The sequence below is a fragment of the Rhinichthys klamathensis genome, unplaced genomic scaffold, assembly GCF_029890125.1.
Source record: "Rhinichthys klamathensis goyatoka isolate OS25496 unplaced genomic scaffold, OSU_Roscu_1.1 h1tg000628l_1, whole genome shotgun sequence".
NCBI lineage: Eukaryota > Metazoa > Chordata > Actinopteri > Cypriniformes > Leuciscidae > Rhinichthys > Rhinichthys klamathensis.
In genome coordinates, this window is record NW_026607076.1 from 123910 (window position 1) to 148255 (window position 24346).

Below are 24346 nucleotides of genomic sequence, written 5' to 3' on the forward strand. Positions count from 1 at the left end.
GAAATGAGGGTTTCTTCTTTTTCTTTTTTTTCCCCCCACCCCAATTTATTGGAAGTCATGATGTTATAAATATATAAATTGTATGCTTTTTTTTTACTGCTTGTTTTTAAAAACTACAAAATAAACATTACAAAATCCTCATCTGATCACATGACCGCTGTTCAGTCTGAAAATGATTTTGACAGTCGTTTGTTTTCTAAAGCAAGCACTACCATTGCGATTACTATTACAAACATCTACAAAGTGTATATAATTTACATGCATATATTCTCTATTTAAACAAAGATAAATTGTCGTGTCGTTCGTTCAGAGCACAAATGATCTTTTTAATGAAATTAGAGCTTTCTGTTCATCCATTGACAGCTGTGCAACTAATGATGTCTTTCCTACCTTTCTGGGGCTTGAAAGTGTTAAAGTAATTCATGTTCAGGGTTTCCGCGGGGTTGTAAAAGGTAGTAAAAGGTAGTAAATTAAATTATGCCAAATTAAGGCCAGTAAAAAGTAGTAAAAAGTAGTAAACGTCATCTGACGAAGTAGTAAATTTTCGAACCCCCATCCAACTAGGCCTATGAGTTTCAATTTGTGTTAAGTGCAGGACTTTGTTCTAAAATTCGCGTGGATTTATTTATATGTTGCGAGTAGGACCTGTGCGATATCATGTGACGTGGTGTTTGTTTGTTCGTTCGCGCGCGCTGAAACAAACGTACCCGGCTGGCCTGGCTTGCTGCCCAACCTGTTCGCGAGTTCGCTTCTATTTCAGTCATCAGTCGGCCGCCAAAGCCATATTTGATCGGTGAGTAGCCTAATGTAGACGACTGACTGCTACGCTTGTGACAGGGTGCATGTTAACTGAAAGAAGGAACAGAGAGAGAGCCCCGGCTGCGCGCGCGCACTCAATTCACTCTTGCTCTCTCTCCCTCGCTCATATTAATCAAAATCAATTGACAGACACGATGGTAAAAGGTCGGAAGACCGAAGTTTCACGTGGCGCAATTGGAAATTTATTTCCCGCTGTGTGTGAATTGTGCTAAAAAAACGTTGCCTTATGTTCTCTCACGGCGTGTGAGAGAACATACCACACTTCCACACTTTCAATAAAGGAAAAATCTATCCTAAAAAAACCTATTTGTTGACACAAATTTTGTGCGATGTCCTAACTGATGGGATAACCACACAATGCGTACACGTCCGCTAATGACGCGTCACTTTAATGAATGGTTAACACAACGGATCTGTCCTCACGTGACTTCTGAATCGGTAACACAATATGGTTCCATTTATTAAAATCTAGTTAACTACATTAGTTAACATGAACTATTAATAAACTGCACGTCTACATCATTAATTAATCTTTCTTAATGTCAATTTCACCATATAGCCTACATTATTGAAATCAAAAGTTGTATTTGTTAACATTAGTTAATGCACTGTGAAGTAATATGAACAAACAATTCATGTATGTTGTAAACTACGTAGTATTTTCAGGTTATTTATGTTATAATGTGTAGAAACATTGCAAAAAAAAAAAAAAATTAGTTTAGACTGGAGTGAGGTGAAACCAGAAAAAAAGTGCAAAGCAAGTTGTTATCTAGCAGCAATTTTTGTTATTTAATAAAAAAAAATAAAAAAGTATCTGGCAGCTAATTCTATTAAAATTTACAGTATATGGTAGAAAATTAGACTTCAATACACTTTTAAAATAAACTTTTTAATGCTCCGTTTTTATTCTACTTTTTGATATTGATATGATTATACCAAAACAATTATCACGTCCAGCAAAGAAGTATTTTTTTTTTAAAAGGGCAAGAAAGGATAAGTGTCTGTCGGCCACCACCGAAGACCGATTTTGACCAAGGAAAAAACCCTGGACATTATGGGGAAATGCAAGTTTTCGAAGATATTTCATTACTTTACTTGTCTCTCTCTATATACGCCACTACAGTTGCATCTTGAAGTCGTGATGGTATTAAAAAATATAGTGAAGGTATTAAAAGGTATTAAATTCATTTTAAGAATTTCTGTGTATACCCTGTATTAAATGAAAGATAAAATATAATAGAGCAATAGAATGAACAGTGACAGAAACAGAAGCATGCTTTTTAGCAGGATTAATTAAGCATGAAAATATCTGAAGGAAATATATATTTGATGAACAAATTAAGCCAACTAATATGATTTATATTCTTTTGGTTTATCTACTAATACGTTTAAAAATTACAAATGCAGTGAAAATTCAGGGATCGGTTACAGTATCGATATCGGCGAGTACCAAAAATGAAAGTATTGGTATCCGTCTCGTTCTGCAAAAAGTGGTATCGTGCATCCCTAATTGAAAATATTTAACGGGTTCGCGTGAGGGAGGAGCAAAGCAGTGCCATATTTGAAGCACATTTAGAGATGTGATTAAATAAATTGCTGTTTTGGGATAGTAATTTCACTGCTTAAGTCTGTGTGTGTGAGAATGTGTGTTTGTGGGTAAGTGTGTGTGATGTGACACACTTTATTATTAATCTTTATTAAAGTTTATGGCTGTTAAGTGTCATTTGTTTTTAAGTGCCAAGGTTATTATTCACCTTATTAGGGCTAAGGGCTAACGTAATGGTTAGGATAACTCAAGGGCTAGGGTTAAAGGGGTCATATAATGCCATTTTTGTACAAGTTAATATGAATCTTTAGGGTCTAAATGAAAACTTTGTAATATACTTTTATCAAAAATTCTCATTAGTATTTTAAGAAAACACTCATTTTACCAGCTCAAAAATAGCTCTGTTTTGAGCACGCCGTTTCAGTGCACAATCACATCCCTTTAAATGATAATGAGCTTTGGTCACCCCGCCCCTCTGCGTACACAGTTTTTAATAACACAATAACCATAACGCGTTGTTCATTATAAACGTGGGATTATGAATTATATTGAGAACATTGTAACGTTACATAGACTATATGTCGTGTTGGTAGTAAAAAATATTGTGGAGGTAGTAAAAAAGGTAGTAAAAGGTAGTAAATTCATCTCTATGATTCCTGCATAAACCCTGATGTTACACTCGTGTTTCATAAAATTGAGGTTTAAGCGCTGGTGTATTGTTTTTGTTTTGCGCAAACAATGTACCAATTTATTTACAAAAATATTAACATTAATCCCTGACATCTGTTCACTACTTTCGCGTGAACACGCGTTGGAGATTAATATTTTGTAAAGTAAAAAAAAAAAAAAAGCCGTTTTCTTAAATATCTTCATTTGTGCTCTGAATATGAACGAAAGTCATACGGTTTTGGAACGACATGACATGAGGGTGAATAAATACGAATTGTCATTTTTTGGGGGGTGAACTATCCTGTAAACCTGTCACCTCGGATCTACTGGCCTGCAGGAGGGACATCAGAAGACCAGAGTGAGTTTCTGTCATGCATTTTCGACTGCGTTTGTGTAAATGTTTAACAAACCGTTCATGACAACATGTCCAACATCTCAAATCTGACCGGCAGTAGATAAACCTGGGATGTTTCCCAAGAACGTCGTAAAGAACACTCACGAGGAGGTGGTCAGGATGGTTTTCAGCACATGTTCTGCTGTAATGTGTAACAGTTCGGTGTTTCCCACAGGATTTTGTGAAACTGGTGGGTGGATCTGGGGGCAAATGCTCCCCCGTAAGAATTTTTTACATTTTTAAAGTTAATTTCATAAATCTGGTGCACTTTGAGAGTTCAAAAATGAAGGGCATAGACAGTGTGCAAATTGAACAAAGAAAAGGTCTGTGCATTGACTTGAACCTCATTTTAGTTGTGATGGTGTCTGTCTACATTACACTAATTCTACTACTTATGGCCAGTGGCAGCTCCAGACAAATTTGATTGGGGGGGCAATGGGGGGTCCTGGTCATTTCAAGGGGGGTCTCATGAAAACCAACAAAAAATTCACTGGACATGGCTAATAACTGCATATTGCTGCTACTTAACAACAAAAACAACACAGCATATCAACTACTTTGTTTTTAATTAATTAATCAATTGCAGTTTGCAAACAATATGCTCGAACTTTAATTGCCATAGCCACACCCATGACAGAAAACATATTTACAAAATAGTATCCTCCTCATCCTCCAATTCCTCGGTGTCCTCTGTTTCCAGTCTTTACTAAGAAATCCTATGAAAAATTATTTACAAAATCTTCTGCAGGACAGTTCAATTCTTTACAATAATATAATATATTATGAAAGAAAATTAAGCTGTTACACTGAGATGGTTTAGGAAAACCATAAAGTGTTTTTGTACAGTCAATTAATTGTACAGGCAGCATTAAACCATCAAAGTTAAATGATTGTTTATAGCTTATGAATTTCCTAGCCTATATTTTCTTTAGCAGGGGGTTTCAAACTTTTTAATGGCAATGAGCCCTAAACAATATCCTTGTGAGATTCTTTATTTAGGCTTATAATATAATACAATATATGCCTAATATAATATAAAAAAAAATGAATTGAAGTATTTGAAGTGATATAATATATCAGTTTAAATGCTTCAATTTGTTTTCATATTATATTATTATAATATGAAAACAAACTGAAGCATTTACTGTAAATAGCTAGATCTAATAGCTAAATATTTTCAAGAAAAGTGAATATGTGAACTCTTTTATAGTAGCCTAATCTAACCATGCCTGAAACTATTTAAATCTATGTAAACTAATGATGTATTTTGAGCACGCGGGTGGGTGTGTGTAATTGTTACCGTTCTGTGTCCATCATCCGTTATTTCCACCACTTTAATCAAACCACTCTTCTTTAAAATATGATATTGTGATTTTATTTCACATGTCTTTGCGTTTCTCGTCGCCTCTCGTATTGAGATATTTGGTCCGCACACACGACTCACTGCCAATCACACGCGCTCACATCATTCTCTTTCTTTGAAACCTGTTATCTGCACTCACCAGTTTGAGCACTGCAATTATTTCTCACATACAATCAAATGGATTTCCCCACACATTTCGCGTCAGTCCTCTGCGTGGCATATTATTCTTTTCTGCACGGCCGCGGCATCAGAAGTGCACGACCGCGCACGCGCGCAGCTTAGAGGGAACGTGATTCTTATGTATTTTGTATGTCGAATAAATTATTAATTATTATTGTTCTGCGTAGTTTGAAAATAAACATTTTTACATATTTATCCCGGATATATATATATATATATATATATATATGTTTTAATCAGGAAGGGGGTAGGGGGTCAAATGGGGGGTCAAAGTATATTTTGGGAGGGTCTTGAGACCCCCCAAGACCCCCCCCTGGCGCCGCCACTGCTTATGGCTATTACTGTCATATGAATATTATGTTTGCCATTGTAAAACAAATGCACTTGAACAATAAATGAAACTTTCATAATTAGTTTTCTCCTCGTTTCTATACATGCAAGAGATAAACACGTGAGCTTTTATTTCCGCGGGAAACAAGTTTACAAACGCGTCTCATTACAAATCTAGTGAAAAGCTGTAATTGTTGGTGCAACTTCTTTTTTTTCTCATTTGACAGTGTTTTGATAAGGACACAAAGCTTTAGACTTTAGTTTGTTTGACAGAAACGGAGCAAACCACAACATTAAAGACTTTGCCATTATGAGAAGTTAAACATATCTTCGGTTCGCCACAGTAGTTAATAAACGGGAAGCACTGAAATCTATATGTGGTGGTCAATGCTGAAATTGTTAAAATAAATCAATACATTCGTTACAAGAACTTTAACTCCATATTATCGTCCACACTGTTTATCGCAAAACAAATGCATTTAAAAAAAAAAGGTTACTTACGGAGTTTGAAACAGTTGTTATGAACAGCTGAAGATTTCCTCTAAATAGACCAGTTTCGGGCCAGAGTCCAACTATATTATTAATCGTTTTTGTTATAGTTGTGGTGTGAACTTGCCTATTCTCAAAACATTATCGGTATGAACGGGCCTAAACTTTTTTAAGGTACACACTTACTGGGAAAACCGACGAAGACAAGTGTTATATACAGTATATTCATATGAATGAATTTCTAAAGAAAGATTTAAACATTTTTATTGAGATCACACCTGGGAAATCATGTGCACCAACGACAGAGAACAGCAGACCTGTCAAAGTCAAAGACTGTCAGTTTTAGCACCTAAACAAAATCTTTTGGAGATAAATGCTAACAGAATATATTGACATCAGTAACAATGAAATAATAAACTAAACACAACCGTTCTGCGTTAGAAAGTGCTGGAGGTTTACAAGAGGCTTGACTGGCATTAAGCAAAATGTTTCATTTAATAATAATTTTATTTAATATTAAGCAATAAGCCTCGTGTCACATTCTTACCAACAACAACAACAACAACAACAAAATCAACGTTAAAAAATGTACTCGTTTATGATTAGTTTTCATTATTTTTTTTAATTCCAAATTGGGATTTACAAAATACAGTAATTTTTTTTTTTTTTTTACAACTGAAAAATCTGCAATTTATGACCGTGATGCTTGTTAATTTCAATATTCTTTACTGAAAATTATATTTATTTATTTTTGGCAGGAAAATGCAAAACATTTTAATGGTCCTGAATGACTTCATTTTCTTTAAGCAAAACCTTTTTTTCCTTTTTGTTTTGACGTGTAACAGATAAAGTTAGGGATAAAGAAAGTCCACATAAAAAACAACTGACATGACAGGCATCATCATCAGCTCTTAGTTTCGTCTTAATATCGCTTTATTTAAGTAAAGAACGAAAAGCGAAACAAGAAAACCTAATCCACATTGATGTGATCTAGTTAGTTAAAGTCAACAAAAAGAAAAGCATTAAAATGGCTTGTTCTAAACCTGAAAACAATCAAAAACATCTATGGGGAAAAGTTCTCAGTTCAAGACAAATGTCAAGGAAATATATAAAATGATCCCTGTTGCAGTTAGTGTGAGTGTCACACTTGGCGTGGATGAACCGGTTCCCCTGTTCTTGTGGCGCTGGTTCAGTCCGTGCGTTTGGCAGGAGTCCTGATCCACTGAGAACGGGAGCGTCTCTCAAACCCGTGCGCGAGGTCCAACAACTTCAGAGATCGAGGACTTCAGGACTGATGCTTAAAACCCAAAAGCTTCACACAGTCAAACCACAATTCATTCAGACGCCGTCAACATTTCTCACATCATCACAGTTTATTCACTATAGTTAAAACATGGTAATAAAATATGAGCAGATCTCAGAGTTATCAGATCAGTGGATATTTCTCTGGTTTTGTCCGTCCTTCTGTTAGACTGTCTCATAGATGAATTATGTTGAATATCTGTCAGCTGTTAAATTTCACTACACTATTACCGGTAGATAATACCAGTACAAGCAATGCTTCATGTTGTTCAGTCTGTGTGTAAAGGTGCATTAGCAATTAAAGAAAAAACATTTCAGCAAAACACGTCTGAATCATTTTTAATCCCAATTTTTAAATTAAATTTTACTCTATCAAGAATTTTTGTGGGTATAATATGTCACAGTTTACTTTATTTTGCTATCGTCACTTACATAAATGTACTATAGTGTCCTGCACACACTAGTAACAAATATCAAAAATGATATCCGGTGTCTGAATAGTTTCTGCTTTGACTGTGGTTGATATAAACACAAACCTGTCTTCAGTTGCCCTCCCAGGCGTCTTCACGCTGCTTAGCGGCCAAACGCTTTTGCTCTGATTACAAAAACAGATCAAATAAATCCCTCTTTTTTTTAATCTTTCAGAAATGTATTTACCAGTCCAGCAAATAAAAACCCAGCTGAGAATGATCGTGTCACCTTTGGCTTGCCGTAGCTTGTTCCTCTCGGCCTCTCGGTCCTCCTTGGTCTGGTTGCTCTTGACGCCGAGAGCGCCGATGACCAGCCGTCGAGCCAGAGCCGCACTCGTCTGAGGACGCTCTTTAGCCGGCAGCAGGTAATCTGCACACACATCAGGCGTGAGGACCGCAGGTTCAAGAAACAACTCGGTCAGTAGTGATTAATGCACAAAACAGTTCAAACACAAGTACAGTCAAACCGAAATGTATTCAGACACCGTCAACATTTCTCACATCATCACAGTTTATTCACTATAGTTTAGAAAATGGTAATAAAATATGAGCAGATCTCAGAGTTATCAGATCAGTTGATATTTCTCAGGTTTTGTCCGTCCTTCTGTTAGACTCTCACAGAGAGTCTCAACTCTTATGTTGAATATCTGTCAGCTGTGAAATTTAACTACACTATTAGATAATACCAGTTTAGCTCAAACAATCACCAAGCAATGCTTCATGTTGTTCAGTCTGTGTGTGAAAAGAGCATTAGCAATTAAAGAAAAAACACTTCAGGAAAACATGATCAGCTCAAAGTGTCTGAATCATTTTTTTGTCCCAAATTTGTATAAATGTTACTGGTAGTCACTGTATTAAGATATTTTGGGTATAATATGTCACAGTTTACTTTATTTCGCTATCCTCACTTACATAAATTAACTATAGTGTCCTGCACACACTAGTAAAAAAAAAATATCACAATGTATATCTGGTGTCTGAATAATTTTTGGTTTGACAGTAAATGAGAGACGGAGAGGAGTACCGGAGCAGCTGCGCGCCTTGGCTTTAGTGGCGTTTGATGATTTGGAGAGAGGCCTGACCTTCATCATGGGGTTCTTCATCCTCAGAGCATCACGAGCTACACACACACACACACAGTTATAGGGGAGGGGGGTAAGGAATGTGTTTAATTGGTGTAATTTAAGTTCTTAGAGAATAAGGTGGATAAGTATTGAACACACATTAGCTAGCAGTCGATTAAAGGTGCAGTAAGCGATTTCTGAGAACCACTGTTGATATTTGAAATCGACACCCAGACACAAACACCCCTCTCTTCATTGCTCCGCCCCCAAAGTAACTCTTGCCTGATCATAACCCTTCTTTTTCCAGCAATATTCCTCTGACCTTTTCTCTTTTGTAAATCTCGACCATCTCTCTTTCTACAGTCTTCAAATCTCCTTGCTCACTCTCTCTCCTCCCTCATCATGAGTGGACACGCCCCCTCCTGCTGATTGGCTCACTCTCCCTCCTCACATGAGTGGACATGCCCCCTCCTGCTGATTGGCTCACTCTCCCTCCTCCCTCATCATGAGTGGACACGCCCCCTCCTGCTGATTGGCTCACTCTCCCTCCTCCCTCATCATTAGTGGACACGCCCCCTCAAGCTGATTGGCTTACTCTCTCTCCTCCCTCATCATGTGGACACGCCCCCTACTGCTGATTGGCTCACTCTCCTCCCTCATCATGAGTGGACACGCCCCCTACTGCTGATTGGCTCTCTCTCCTCCCTCATCATGTGTGGACACGCCCCCTACTGCTGATTGGCTCACTCTCCTCCCTCATCATGAGTGGACACGCCCCCTACTGCTGATTGGCTCTCTCTCCTCCCTCATCATGAGTGGACACGCCCCCTCCTGCTGATTGGCTCACTCTCCTCCCTCATCATGAGTGCACACGCCCCATCATGTTGATTGGCTCATTTTCACTTCTCCCTCATCATGCATGGACACGCCCCCTACTGCTGATTAGCTACAAGTGTTTTGTGCTGCTCAGTCTGACTGGTCCAAGCCACTTATATTTATATTTCTTATATTTACACAGCCAGGGCTAAAAACAAACACAATATTGTTTCAGCACACACACACACAGAACACAGGTATAGCAAATAATTAATTTCAAGTTTTAACAGAAATCGTTTCTAAGAAATCGCTTACTGCAAGAAGAAGACGCAGAAAAAAGAAACAAGCGATATCATATGTAATCATATGCATGTGTAAAATAACAACATTAAACAGCATATAAATCAAAACTGCCCAATGTTACTGAATGAAATGTCGACCCAGGACAGGCTTTAGGACTGTGAAGCTTTAGGGGTGTTGATGGACTCGATCTACTGAATCTGATCTGGATGTAGTCTTTGACAAAATTGTGATTTTCTCAGCTTTTTGCTCAAAATGTTGCTTTTTTTTAAATGAAACTTACACACATTCAAGAGTTGATGAAAAAAGGAGTGCATAAAACTAAAATAAAATGTTTTTTTTTCTTTAAAAGCAGAGGCTCTGTTCTTTCTTTTGATATTTTGCATGTTCAGATATTCATACAACAAAATATTCTGGGGGCCATGAAACTTTTGTCAAAATGATCAAAAACACTAGCGGTGACTGGCAAATTAAAAAACAAAAAACCCTGGCGGGGAAAGAGTTAAAAACAAAAAGAAATGGACTGTTTCTAAATCAAAATTCAACAATCGATTTGGTAAAGACATATAATAAAGCTCCTCTCAGTTCATGATGACGTAAACATTTTAAAACTGATATTTTTAATCTTCAGACTGTTTCATTTTCACAGCACTGATACGGTTTGACGTCACAGAAGTTAAACCCATCAAGCCATTTCTCTCACACCATCAGGAGAACACACTGACCTGCGATCGCACTGGAGAACAAGCCGAGAACATGCGTGTCGTCGATCCACTTGATGTCAAAGCCCTTCTGCCTGTAAACACACACACACACACACACACACACAATTAACACACGCAGCCGCTTCTGGACCGCCACATTCCCGAGCAGAGTTTCACGCACTGGAAAGAGCTGAAGGATCTGATCAGGTCCTCCGTCTTGAACTCGGACGGAAACTCGTAAATCTCAACGATGTGTGACAGTTCGTCATCCCGAAGCTCCACCTCTTCATCATCCTCTGGCGACCAATTATAGTAGTCGAACCGCGGGTCCTGTGCGGACGCCTTCTTGCGGCCCTCCTTCAGAGACATCTGAAACAGGAAGAGGACATCTAATGCATCTGAGTGTGAATGTCCTTATTAAAGGGACAGTTCACTCTAAAACGTGTTTAGCACATCTTTGTAGCTCTTACCTCCTCCATCAAATTGGGGTCAAGACAGTCACCATCATCATTAAACAAAGAATCCCAGTTTTCTCCTTCTTCATCCTCCTCCTCTTCCTCTTCCTCTTCTTCTTCTTCTGGCATCTCCTCATGTTCTAGTGCACTACGTGTGTCTGGTACATTCATAGTTCTGGCTGTGATGTCTATGGACTCATCTTGCTTGTTTAGGTTTTCTTTATCTCCCACTTCCGGTCCTTCATCCTGTTTTACCTCTCCGTTCAGGGGCTCGGTCGCTTTGGCTTTATCCTTCTTGTTCTTGCGGGCCTTGTCGGTGTACCGAGGCCTGGGTCTGGATTTCTTGTCGTCTCCTGTCTGAGGCTTATCTTTGGGGTCTATTTTCTCAGCCTGACGTTTCTTGGGCACGTAGATCTCCATAGTGGGCTTCTTAGTTCGGGCCGCGGGAGCCGTTGTGGACCCCTCCTCTGGCTGGGATGCTTCTGTCTCCATAGGGATCTGTGTAAGGAAAGTGTGTTTAGAATAGCCTACTAACTTAATACTCAAAATATACAGAATGTATACTAAATATAAACTATCTGTATAGAATAGCATACTATATTTGTCAAAACTTGACTCTTTATTTTTCAGTGTTACATACACTGTCTTGATTTTGTAACATCACTTTTATGACTTCCGATGAAAAATGCTAAATAATTATGCTTTCAAAGATAATTAATAGAGAGTATTTGCAATGTAAAATAAAAAGATTAAGTGACAAGAGCGAAGCATACTACTGTTTTTAAAATGTTGACTGTTGTATACTTCAGTGTTTTACATACTATCTTCAACAACAACAAAAGCAGTAACGTTATTCAGTTCATATTTATAACATAAACACTGGTTTACTGAGCGTAACATGATTCAGAAACCGAAACAACTATGCAGTACTAATAGTGACAGCAAAATCTTCCAGTGTCGTATGTTAAGCTTTAGTATCATTATTCGCATTATAATTCTACTTACATCTCAATATTTTTCAGCTCGCCGAAACATTGAAACCATGACCGGATGTTTGGAGACGTAAGGAGGACGTCATGACGCCACAATCGGAAAACCTTTAGTGGTAGTTGTAGTTTATTAGTGTAGTTCAGGAAAGATGCATGTGTGACAAACATATCATCATACGGTTTATCATTTCGTTCTTAAACTGCGAAAATCATGGCCATAATCATTGTAATCATGACCTTGGCATGGCCACGATTAAAGAGTATCATATGTTATCAGTACTTTTAATATGCGTTTTTCAGTAACAAACGCTACAATTAATTTATTCTTAGTAAACACCAAAATTATAAATAAACAATAGATCCATGCATAATTATTTTGAGTCAACTAAATTTATTTCAAGTCTGTGAATGTATTATTTGAGTACAAAAGTGTTTGTTTTTGTTAGGGACGTAATACATCTGCATGCGTTAACGCCCTCTTTTCTCTTGCGGGTTTGTGATTGGTCGAGCCTCCACAGCTTCTAAAGTACTCGACAGTGATTGGACCGTCGCTTACACAAGCGCTTGTGTAAGGCGGCTGCATTGAAGTTGTGTAAGGACCGCAAAACAGGAATCAAACATCATTTTCCAAGCGTTTGAGTCAAGGCACTTGACTCTGGGAAACTCTGGGAGCGTAAGTATCCTTTATAATCCAAAACAATCTGCACGACAAGTGGGTATCGCAAATTATTATTATTTAACAGTCTATTCTTTATTTGTAAAGCTGAAATAACACGTCTCTCTTTTGGGGTGATGACTTGCAAATGCATAAACAGCGTCTCTTAGGTTTGCATATAGTTTCTGTCTGAAAGTTCGTTTGTTTGTTTTCTTTAATGCAAAATGACATATTTGTGCTGCTTTGAGTTGCATCCTTTATTCTTTCTTTTAGTTTAATTTAAATAAAATTGCAAATGTGCGTTTTCATCACATTTCTATGTAAGGAATGTCATTAATCTTTTCACATACACATATTAGATGTGATTCATATTGTATGTATGACTACTGTTATTAAATACTGTTTGATTGACAGGTGGAGATGATGAGGATGTGGTGTGCGTGTCTTCTCGGTTTGGGTCTGTTTGCTCTCTGTCAAGCTCAGCCCATGTTCTCCGTCAACACGGATACAGTTCTGCCTCCGGATGCTCTTCACAACCCCACCCAGCTGAATTATGGGATGGCGGTGACAGACGTAGATGGAGACGGGGATCTGGAGGTGGTGGTGGCCGGGTAAAGAAACTCCAGCATACCATCAGTTGTAAATAAAACAGCCATATACATAGGCCTATATTTATTTATCGCAAATTGAAAAAGGAATATTTTCCTCAAAGGTAATAAATACTATCATCAATGATAAGTTTTATGATAAGTATCTATCTATCTATCTATCTATCTATCTATCTATCTATCTATCTATCTATCTATCTATCTATCTATCTATCTATCTATCTATCTATAATATTATTATGTATCTACAAATTGAAAAGAAGAGGAAATGAAAAACTTTCTTCAATGTTAAAGCTTATTTTTAAGGCATTATTTTTTTCTGGACATGTTTCATGCAGTGTTGGGGAAAGTTACTTTGGAAAGTATTGTTACATTACTTTTGCGTTACCTTTTCTCACCTGGACTGGGCTTGCTTGTTTTTTAATAACAAAATATATATCTATATTTCATATTATCTATCTGTTTTTCATATCATCTATCTGTCTATCAATCTGTCACAACTGATGTGGTAGTTTTCAGAATGAAGATGAGGAAGATTGCTAACTTTCTTTAATTAAACAAGAAGATAATACATAAGAGTAAGGCAGAAAGAATGATCACACAAACTACTCACATATAGACGTCGAGAACCGACTATGAACGGAAAGAAACAGGGGGCATAAATACACAGGGAACTCATCTATCGCTCTACATATCTATCTACAAATTGAAAAGTAGAGGAACGAAAAGGAATAATGTTTTCCTCAAAGATAGCGCAGACATCCCATTCGCTGCTTACACAAATGAATATGATAGTATAAATATATATTTTTTATATTGTGGTGAGCTAGGATATTTGATGGTGATGTTTTATAACCAATAAATTCCCAACAGATTATCTCCAGTATTTCTCTTGGCTTTCCCCCCCATAATAACTTTGTGTTTATAAACAGAGAGTTATAACAGCCAGAGAAAAACTAACATTAAAAAGTCAAGGGCAAAGAAGAGCCCAACTAAAACAAACACTGATCATCATAATGACGACTTAGGTATTTACAAACTTAATTATTTTCAATAAATCATCAACATCAAATGTTGTGCCATCTCCCGGAAATTAGTTTTTTTCAGGATGGGATGTCTGATAAATAATGAAGCTTATTTTTTAGACCGTAAAAAAAAAATTCTGGATATGTTTCATGAGTGCCACCGTTTAAGGCTGTTGCTCTTTGTCCATTGTCAGGTATAACGGTCCAAACCTGGTTCTGAAGTATGACCGCACCCAGAACAAACTAGTGAACATTGCAGTGGACGAGCGCAGTTCTCCTTACTACGCCCTGAGAGATCCGCAGGGAAACGCCATCGGAGTGACGGCCTGCGATGTGGACGGAGACGGCCGAGAGGAGATCTACTTCCTCAACACCAACAACGCCTTCTCAGGTACGCAGAAAAACACGTGTCCCGTTACAGATCTGCAAAACGAGCACTGACTAATTGAACCGATCTGAACTCTTTAAAAGGTCGGGCGACGTACGCAGACAAACTTTTCAAATTCCGTAACGGTCGTTTCGAGGATCTGCTCGGTGATGACATCAACGTTCAGAGGGGAGTGGCCAATCGCATGGCGGGACGCTCCGTAGCTTGTGTTGACAGAAAGGTACTTAATTATTCATCTCCTTATTAATTACTGTGCAAATGTTATAATTTGTTTTGCATTTTAATTCATTTATGCTGCTGTAGGGAACACACACACACTACACACTTAACCCACACACTACACACTGAATACACACTGAACACACACACTACACACTGAACACACACACTACACACTGAATACACACTGAACACACACACTACACACTGAACACACTCACTAAACACTTAACACACACACAGAACACACAGTACACACTTAACCCACACACTACACACTGAACACACACACTAAACACACACACTAAACACTTAACACACACTACACACTGAACACACACACTACACACTGAACACACACTACACACTGAACACACTCACTAAACACTTAACACACACACAGAACACACAGTACACACTTAACCCACACACTACACACTGAACACACACACTGAACACACACACTAAACACTTAACACACACTACACACTGAATACACACTTAACCCACACACTACACACTGAACACACACACTACACACTGAACACACACTACACACTGAACACACTCACTAAACACTTAACACACACACAGAACACACAGTACACACTTAACCCACACACTACACACTGAACACACACACTAAACACACACACTAAACACTTAACACACACTACACACTGAACACACACACTACACACTGAACACACACTACACACTGAACACACTCACTAAACACTTAACACACACACAGAACACACAGTACACACTTAACCCACACACTACACACTGAACACACACACTGAACACACACACTAAACACTTAACACACACTACACACTGAATACACACTTAACCCACACACTACACACTGAACACACACACTACACACTGAACACACACTACACACTGAACACACTCACTAAACACTTAACACACAGTACACACTGAACACATACACTAAACACTTAACACACACTACACACTGAACACACACTACACACTTAACACACACACTTAACACACACTACACACTGAATACACACTGAACCCACACACTACACACTGAACACACACACTAAACACTGAACACACTCACTAAACACTTAACACACACACAGAACACACAGTACACACTTAACCCACACACTACACACTGAACACACACACTGAACACACACACTAAACACTTAACACACACTACACACTGAACACACACTACACACTTAACACACACACTTAACACTGAACACACACTACACACTGAATACACACTGAACCCACACACTACACACTGAACACACACACTAAACACTGAACACACTCACTAAACACTTAACACACACACAGAACACACAGTACACACTGAACCCACACACTAAACACTGAACACACACACTGAACTGCATTTTAATTCCTTCATGCTGCTGTAGGGAACAGGTCGATATTCAATCTACGTGGCGAACTACGCCAGCGGTAACGTGGGGCCGCACGCGCTCATAGAGATGGACGAGGCCGCCAGTGATGTGGAGAAAGGCGTCATCGCTCTGTCTGATGTTGCGCCACAAGTCAACGTCAATAAGTACACAGGTCAGAGACGACGCGGGCAACGAAAGTCATGTTTATTTATATGACGTGTAAGAGTTTATATAAACTAGCGTTCAAAAGTTTGAAATTATTATTGTTATAAATCAGAATGTTATGTTATAAGGTGGGCGTGGTGTAGTTGTCCAAAAAACATGCTAGCAACATGTTAAATCATGCTAAAACATGTCAAATCATGCTAACAACACGTTGAAACATGCTAGCAACATGTTAAATGATGCTAGCAACGTGCTAAAACATGTAGGAACATGTTATAAATCAGAATCTTATGTTATAAGGTGGCCGTGGTGTAGTTGTCAGTCCAAAAAACATGCTAGCAACATGGTTAATCATGCTAGCAACATTATAAGTCACGTTAACAAAATGTTAAATCATGTTAGCAATATCCTAAAAAATGCTAAATCATGCTCACAACATGCTAGAAAATGCTAGCAACATGGTAATTAATGCTAATAACGTGCTTAAACATGTTAGCAACATGATAAAACATGCTAGCAACATGTTAATTCATTCTAGCAATGTGATAAAACATGATAGGAACATGTTATAGTTATAATTCAGAATGTTATGTTATAAGGTGGCCGTGGTGTCGTTGTCGGTCCAATCCTCAGCGACGCAAGATCTGACATTTTCTGTGACAATGAGAATGGACCCAACTTCCTGTTCCAGAACAAGGGTGATGGAACCTTCAAAGACGTGGCGGCCGAGGCAGGTGAGACACCAGACTTCATACTTACAGTAATGATTGTCAATCCGACCTCAGTCTAATGTCTTCTGTTGTGATGGCAGGAGTTGAAGACAGATATGAGCATGGCAGAGGTGTGGCGCTGGCCGACTTTAACGGCGACGGAAAGACGGATATCGTTTACGGCAACTGGAATGGCCCACACCGCCTGTACCTGCAGGGCAGCCAGCAGAGATTCAAGGCGAGAGACATATGATAAATCATGTTAATTTATGCTAACAAAATGCTAACAACATGCTAGTGACATGATAAATCATGCTTACAACATGTTAAATCATGCTAGCGACATGTTAATTCATGCTAACAACATTTCAAAACATGCTTGCAAAATGGTAATTCATGCTAATAACATGGTAAAACATGCTTAGTCATGGTAGCAATGTGTTAAAACATGCTAGCAACATGTTAATTCATTCTAGCAATGTGATAAAACATGCTAATAAATGTTAGCAATGTGTTAGAACATGTTAGCAAAACATGCTAGTTCATGCTAGCAACCTGTTAAAACATGATCGCAAAACATGCTAATGCTAGCAATGTTAATTCGTGCTAGCAATGTCTTTCTCTTTCCACTTCACTAAATTTAAAGCTTATAAAATTTTCAAACCTTCATACGGCTTTTCCAAGCTAACATCAAAGTTTGTCCCAACGAGCTTCACTCATATCTTTGATATAGCTATATTTAGTCTTATTGCACTAGCAGCTTTTTTTTCATTTTCTTTCAAATATAAACCTGTTTAAAATCCGCAAGCGCAGTCTGCAATCTGCAAGTAATTCTTCACAGTGTGCATCTATATAAATCTGTGAAAATGAACGAGTCTGTTGTGGCGCTGTAGGACGTCGCCACATGGGCCTTCGCCACGCCGTCACCCGTTCGCACCGTCATCGCTGCGGACTTCGACAACGATCTTCAGCTTGAAGTCTTCTTTAATAACATTGCTTACAGTGGAAACTCCCCCAACAGAATCTTCAGGTACATCGACTAATTCAAAACATCAATAAACACTATAATGTAAATATGAATAATACTACAACAACACTGGCTTGTGGTTGTTTAGGGTGTCGAGGAAGCAGAACTCGGACCCGGACGTCACAGAGCTGGATGTGGGAGACGCCTCTGAGCCTCAGGGGCGGGGCACAGGTGAGACCACCTGACCAACATCACATGACCAGAGCCACTTCCTCATTTGTTTCTTAATAACGGGGTTTTTACAGGTGCCACAGTCACAGACTTTGATGGCGATGGTGTGCTGGATCTGCTGGTGGCTCACGGTGAGAGCGCCTCACAGCCCATCTCCGTGTTCAAGGTCACCCAGGTACGCCAGAAACCCATTTACAATGTAAAAACCTGACAGTTTGATATCAGACTTTTGATGTATACATTTTTTCAATTGTAAATACACATTTCTATGCATAATAAATGGAAAATAGAAACATTTTCCAACATTATTATTCTTGTATCTTTTTACAGAGGACAAGTTATAGAAAAGAAATTGACTGGTATACTGAACATAAAAATGTAATATAAAAAAAAACATCTCTAATTGAATCTAATTAACTGAATCATGGTGTCCTCTACATAAGACATAAAATATGAATAATCATTTTTTTTTTCACCATTTGTTTCTTATACTCCAAAAGATGTAATGATTGAAAAAAAAGAAAATTATAAAACTTTTTTTTATGGGTCTCACCTCAGGGGAATGCGATTTGCTCATATTTGAATATGATATTTTAAGGGTCTCATATGCCAGTTTTGCATATAAATATGTGACCCTGGACCACAAAACCAGTCACATGGGTCCATTTTTTTAAATTGAGATGTATACATCATCTGAAAGCTGAATAAATAAGCTATAAATAATGAAAATCTGGAATCTGAGGGTGCAAAAACATTGAGAATATCGCCTTTAAAGTTCCCCATTTATGTTCGTGTTTTTGCTACATTCACTCACTAATAATATTTGATATCTTTACGGTAGGAAATTTACAAAATATCTTCATGGAACATGATCTTTACTTTTTTGGCATAGAAGAAAAATCGATAACTTTGACCCATACAGTGTATTTCCACAAATACACCCGTGCGACTCGTGACTGGTTTTGTGGTCCAGGGTCACGTATACATTTGTAGTCATCTCAGCGGTGTTTATTGTCCTCTCCGCAGGGCTCCAGCAATAAGTGGCTGCGTGTGGTTCCTCGCACACGGTTTGGGGCGTTTGCTCGTGGAGCGAAGGTGGTGATGTTCACGAGACACAGCGGCGCACACACTCGCATCATTGACGGAGGCTCGGGGTATCTGTGCCAGATGGAGCCCGTGGCTCACTTCGGTTTGGGTACAAGCAGCTCATCAACATCTTATTTTAAAGTGAAATCCATCATTGTGTCTTCTTTTAAATAGTTTTATACCTGATATATGCCTTTTTTTATTCTACACACACTACTGTTATACAGTTTGGGGTCATTGGGGGTCATTCCTTTATTCAGAAAAGACGCATTAGTAGACATTTATAAAGTTACAAAAGATATTAATTTGAAATAAATGCTGTTCTTTTCAACTTTCTATTCATCGAAGAATCCTGAGATAAAAATGTATCATGGTTTCCACACACATATGAACCAGCACAACTGTTTTCAACACTGATGATAATCAGAAATGTTTCAAAATCAGATCCTCATATCAGAGTGATTTCTGAAGGATCATGTGACACTGAAGACTGGAGGAATGATGCTGAACATTCAGCTTTGATCACAGGAATAAATTACATTTTACAATATATTCAACTAGAAAATATATATTCTCAATATATAATGCAGGCTTGATGAGCATAAGAGACTCTTTCAAAAACATTCAAACCCAGACAGCAACACAGTGTTGCTGCGTGGGAAACCTTTGAACGGTAGTTAAAGGGTGTTTTATTATGACTAATTGTATCGCTCATTAGCATATGGGATTCATGGTCTCATGTCATTGGCTCTTAGGAACCGATGATGCCACCAGCATTGAAGTCTATTGGCCGGATGGTCGCTCCATGGTTCGGTCACTCGAGACTACTGATATGAACACAGTCATCGAGATCGCATATCCTTATGAAGGGGAGGAGTCAGCCCTCACTTCTGACGCACAGGTACGGCCGTATGCAAATGAGGAGGAGGAGTCAATGCGGATCAGGAATAGTGTAGAGATTTCAGAACAAAGCACAGATGTATTGTTAGATGCTCAATGCTTGAATAAAGCGTTCTGAATACTAAAGCAAACACTAAATACTCTGTATTGATGCTTTGCAGTGTGGAGAGGGATTCACAGTGAACACAAGCGGCCGCTGTGCAGGTGAGAGCCCCACACAGCCGATTATTACCTGTGAACCACATGCTCAAGGGTCCAAAATTAACATCTGCCAAATGGGAGAAAATGCATTTCTGTAAATAATGTTTAAATGATAAGAATTATAATATGACCATTGCTGATATCCCAGAGAGCAACATAGTGTCGGCCCAGATCCGGCCCACATCTGGTACATGTGGATTCAACGCGTACCGCATGTGGGCCGGATCTGGGACGAGACAATGTTGCGGTCTGGGATGAGAAGTGCATTTTTGTTACAAATGTCCCCAAAAAATGTAATAATCTTATTGTGATAGGACACAAATATATATATTTTTAGTACAAAAGTGCAAAATACAATTCCTGACAAGTTAGAAACATTCAGACTAGGAAAAAAACGAATTTTGGACCCTGTATATCCTAGCAAATTTATGAAAAAATGGGAATATGTTGGGAAAAAATATTCTTATGGGAATATGAATGTATTTAATTATCATTTAAATCTGATAAATTTTCATATTGTTTGTTGTAAATGAACATCTCAAGACACTTTAGTGGGGTGTCAAATCAGAATATGACTCTGTTATGAGACATGCATCAGTTTTACTGCATGCTTATCAGGCTTTTTAGGAGACATAATAAGTGGATAGGAAATAAATTATATATCAACATTTCTATGCAATATGAGATATTATGAAAATGTTGCCAAGTTATTACTCTCATTATTTAACGGTACTTCTTTTTTTTCTTCACTACATATAGAACACATAATGCACATATTAAGACATAATATGCAAATTAGAGACAATGAATATATACATTGTATATAATGGGAAACCCCATTTTCGGCCATGTTGACACTCACATTGTGTTAAGTAAAATAATATATCAAATCATTCTCTAATATCCTTTAAACCATAGTTGAGAATCTTTGCATAGTTTGGTTCAAGTGGAAGTTTCCAGAAAACCCTGATTTACATTAAACGCCTATTAAATGCAGGCTCTAGAATGCATACTAAATGCAATATAAACATTTTCTGAACATTTACCAACATTATTCTCATATCTTTTACAGAGGACACGTTATAGAAAGAAAATTGACTGAATATAAAAATATAATTAAAATACATTTTAATTTCATTTTCTAATTAACTGAATCCTGGTGCATAGGACATATAAAGTATTAATAAAAAAATTAAGATTTTTTTCTCGCCATTTGTTTCTTATGCTCCAAACGATGTAATGATGTAAAAAAAAGAAAGAAAAAAAATTCCATTTGTTTTGTTTTTATGGGTTTTGCATATTTAATTGCTCTGATTGGCTGATGACAGCTCAGATCTCTGGAGCAGATTTTCAGAAAGAGAGAAAAGATTCAGAATATAAAGTAAACGTTGAGAATATGATAGCTTCTGTGAATTATTCTTAAATTAATGATTTATCCTTGAATAAAATATTTCTGTTGTCTCTCTTGCTCAAACAGTGACAGGCTGAGTGTTTCAACCGGACAGTACGGGATCATCATCACCATGATCTCATTAAAGCAGATGTCTGAGGACACCACACACACACACACACTCTTCTACTGCTAACACTTGTGCTGTAACTCCAGTACATTTCTAAGGGAAAAAAAACCTAGTCAGCGCTAACTAAATCTGAAAATGTTTATCTTGTTTTCTGGGTTTTTATACGTTTTTTTAGAACAACTTGTTTACTTAACATGGGAATGGTGTGCAATAAAACTAAAGCGATTGTGAGCGCAGTGTGAGTGTGATTCTGTCCTCCAGCTTTGTTCATGTACACTTCACAAATAATTACAAAGAAACGTCAAGCAACACATTGAATTATATGTAATGTTTTGAAGTAGAAAGACTAAAATAGTATTTTCATCATAAAACGTGCTCCACTATTTTATTACAACACTGTAAAAAAAATCAAAAAATCAGTGTAGTAAAATCTATAACTAACAGGCTAGAAATGCGCCTCAGAGTTTAATGGAAGGAAATAGAAAGAATTTCAGTCTCATAATGCAAAACAGCCTAATAACTAATGTCTCGGTGCAAACTACAAACCACAAATATGTTCAAAGAACGTTTTGCTAACGTTCCCGTTAAGTTATGAAAACGTTATTTCTGAACGTTCTTGAAACGAGTAGCAACATTTATAAATGTCAACTAAAACCTTTCAGAAAAAAATAAATATTCCCGTTCTAACATTATTAAAGACCAGATAATTTTGAACAAATGCTCTATTAACGGTTCTAGAAGAACGTTTGTTCATAACTTTGAGAGAACCGTGACAGAACGTTCGCCGGGAAGACTTTACCTGAACCTCCACCGGCTCCTTTCACACCCGTTCCTCTGTTCTTTCCACATTAGATTCGCCATCTCTTTCTGTCTCATACTTTAACTGTGTCGTCAGTCCTGCATCATCATCCTCTCTCTCTCTCTCTCTCTCCAGCGGTGGCTTCGGGTCCGAGAGCAGCGCCTCTTCCTCTCCTGCCGGTTCTCGTCTTCATCTTCCTGAGCTTCTCCTGGTCTCAGTGCTGAGTGTCTCCGTGTGTTACTCAAGAGTCTCCGTAGGCGTTGTGTTCCTCTCAGTCTCAGGATCTGTTAGTCTCTCGGTCAGCATGATGAAGACTATGAAGACAGACCGACAAACACAGTGGTGCTGTAAAGCGTTTATGCATGAATGTCCGTCTCTATAAGGAGAAGACGGTCAGTGAGGAAAGGACAGGTGAAAGGCTCCCAGACAGCAACAGTGCCGGCCCAGATCCGGCTCACATCTGGAATCTCATGTTGACTATCTTTTCATCCCAGGACCTTACCTGGTGACTCTATAAGGGACACCCAAATCAATATAAAGACACTAAATCAATATAAATATGCATATTATCATTTCTCGATTTTTTTAAGTTAAAAAAATTTATATTTTGAATTCAATGGAAGTCGCTTTGGGTAAAACCGTCTGCCAAATATGTATGTAAATTAATAGCTTGAAGCATAATGGTGTTACTGTTCTAATAAATACACAAATATAAGAAATTATTTGTATTGAGAACTAGATATGAGAGTTTTTATTTAAACTATTATCTAAAATAACATAAAAACAAATATTATTATAATAATTTTATTCAATATAAAAAAATATTTAGCTTATATGACATTCAACATAATGTGTTGAATTGATATTTCGATTAAAAATCACATTTTATTATAAAAAACGAATTATTATATTATATTATATACAATAATACTTAATGCCAAAAAAAAACAATACATTTTTTAATCAAGTAAAGAAAATACCTAAATAAAGTGGGGGAAAAAACACATTTAAATAACGTGGATTGAATAAGAAAATGCAGAACTGGCTTGTTTGACCAACTTTGTTCAATTCTGACTTTTCTTACATCTTACAATTCACATCTCACAGGTTTTTTTTTTTTTTTTTTTTTTACCTAAAAGCATTTCTTTTTAATCAAGTAGAAAATGCCTAAATAAATTTGATTTTTTTTTTTTTATATATATAAAATGTGGATTGAAAATGAAAACGCAGAGCTGGCTTGTTTGACCATCATTGTTCATTTATTTTGCTACGCAACAGAAAAAGCATTCTCTTCATCTTTTCCTCTTTCTCTGCGTAAACAGAGGCTGAAGGTTCACAGTAAGAAATGGAAGCTCATGGTGAAGGATCACGTGAGGAAGCTCTGGCTCTTGGCAGTCACGTCATCAGGACTCGTTTCTGCTCTGACGGCGTGTTATATTACAAAGCATGAGCGATTAGCACACTGTGAAATAAAGCAAATCATGAATAAAGTCATAAATAGTACCCGTGGTTTAAGATGGCAGTGTCTGGGGTCAGATATCCACACTGTCCTCTCATCAACAAC

The 24346-nt window shown here is 37.6% G+C and overlaps 2 protein-coding genes across 3 annotated transcripts; one reads left to right on the forward strand and one right to left on the reverse strand.

Annotated features, from left to right (window-relative positions):
* Positions 1-6703: 6703 nt before the first annotated feature.
* r3hcc1l (R3H domain and coiled-coil containing 1-like) lies at positions 6704-11983 on the reverse strand. Its single transcript, XM_056241095.1, has 8 exons — positions 11907-11983; positions 10917-11399; positions 10628-10815; positions 10468-10538; positions 8587-8682; positions 7792-7932; positions 7629-7687; positions 6704-7057 (listed from the first exon to the last, which is right to left on the reverse strand). The coding sequence occupies exons 2-7, from the start codon at positions 11391-11393 to the stop codon at positions 7635-7637; spliced, it is 1026 nt and encodes a 341-aa protein (XP_056097070.1). The 5' UTR covers positions 11394-11399; positions 11907-11983; the 3' UTR covers positions 6704-7057; positions 7629-7634.
* Positions 11984-12469: 486 nt separating this feature from the next.
* Positions 12470-23063, forward strand: crtac1a (cartilage acidic protein 1a). Of its 2 annotated transcripts, none has more exons than XM_056241094.1 (14): positions 12470-12563; positions 12960-13156; positions 14373-14569; positions 14650-14786; positions 16219-16375; positions 16968-17102; positions 17180-17316; positions 17972-18108; positions 18194-18276; positions 18351-18451; positions 19303-19471; positions 20118-20263; positions 20424-20466; positions 22918-23063. In XM_056241094.1, exons 2-14 carry the CDS (start codon positions 12966-12968, stop codon positions 23004-23006), a joined length of 1722 nt encoding a protein of 573 aa, XP_056097069.1. In that variant the 5' UTR covers positions 12470-12563; positions 12960-12965; the 3' UTR covers positions 23007-23063. The 2 variants fall into 2 exon arrangements, with proteins under 2 accessions (XP_056097069.1, XP_056097068.1); XM_056241093.1 differs by lacking the exon at positions 22918-23063 and adding an exon at positions 21937-22110.
* The last annotated feature ends 1283 nt before the right edge of the window (positions 23064-24346 follow it).

Excerpts from the sequence above, each read along its gene's own strand:
- r3hcc1l (XM_056241095.1), bottom strand. The coding sequence starts at position 11,393 with ATGGAGACAGAAGCATCCCAGCCAGAGGAGGGGTCCACAACGGCTCCC. Across the intron at positions 10,539-10,627 it reads AGATCCTTCAGCTCTTTCCA|GCAGAAGGGCTTTGACATCA; the intron begins GTGCGTGAAACT and ends GTGTGTTTACAG. Across the intron at positions 7,933-8,586 it reads CAAGGCGCGCAGCTGCTCCG|ATTACCTGCTGCCGGCTAAA; the intron begins GTACTCCTCTCC and ends ATGTGTGTGCAG.
- crtac1a (XM_056241093.1), top strand. The coding sequence starts at position 12,966 with ATGATGAGGATGTGGTGTGCGTGTCTTCTCGGTTTGGGTCTGTTTGCT. Across the intron at positions 14,570-14,649 it reads CACCAACAACGCCTTCTCAG|GTCGGGCGACGTACGCAGAC; the intron begins GTACGCAGAAAA and ends ACTCTTTAAAAG. Across the intron at positions 17,103-17,179 it reads AGACGTGGCGGCCGAGGCAG|GAGTTGAAGACAGATATGAG; the intron begins GTGAGACACCAG and ends TTGTGATGGCAG.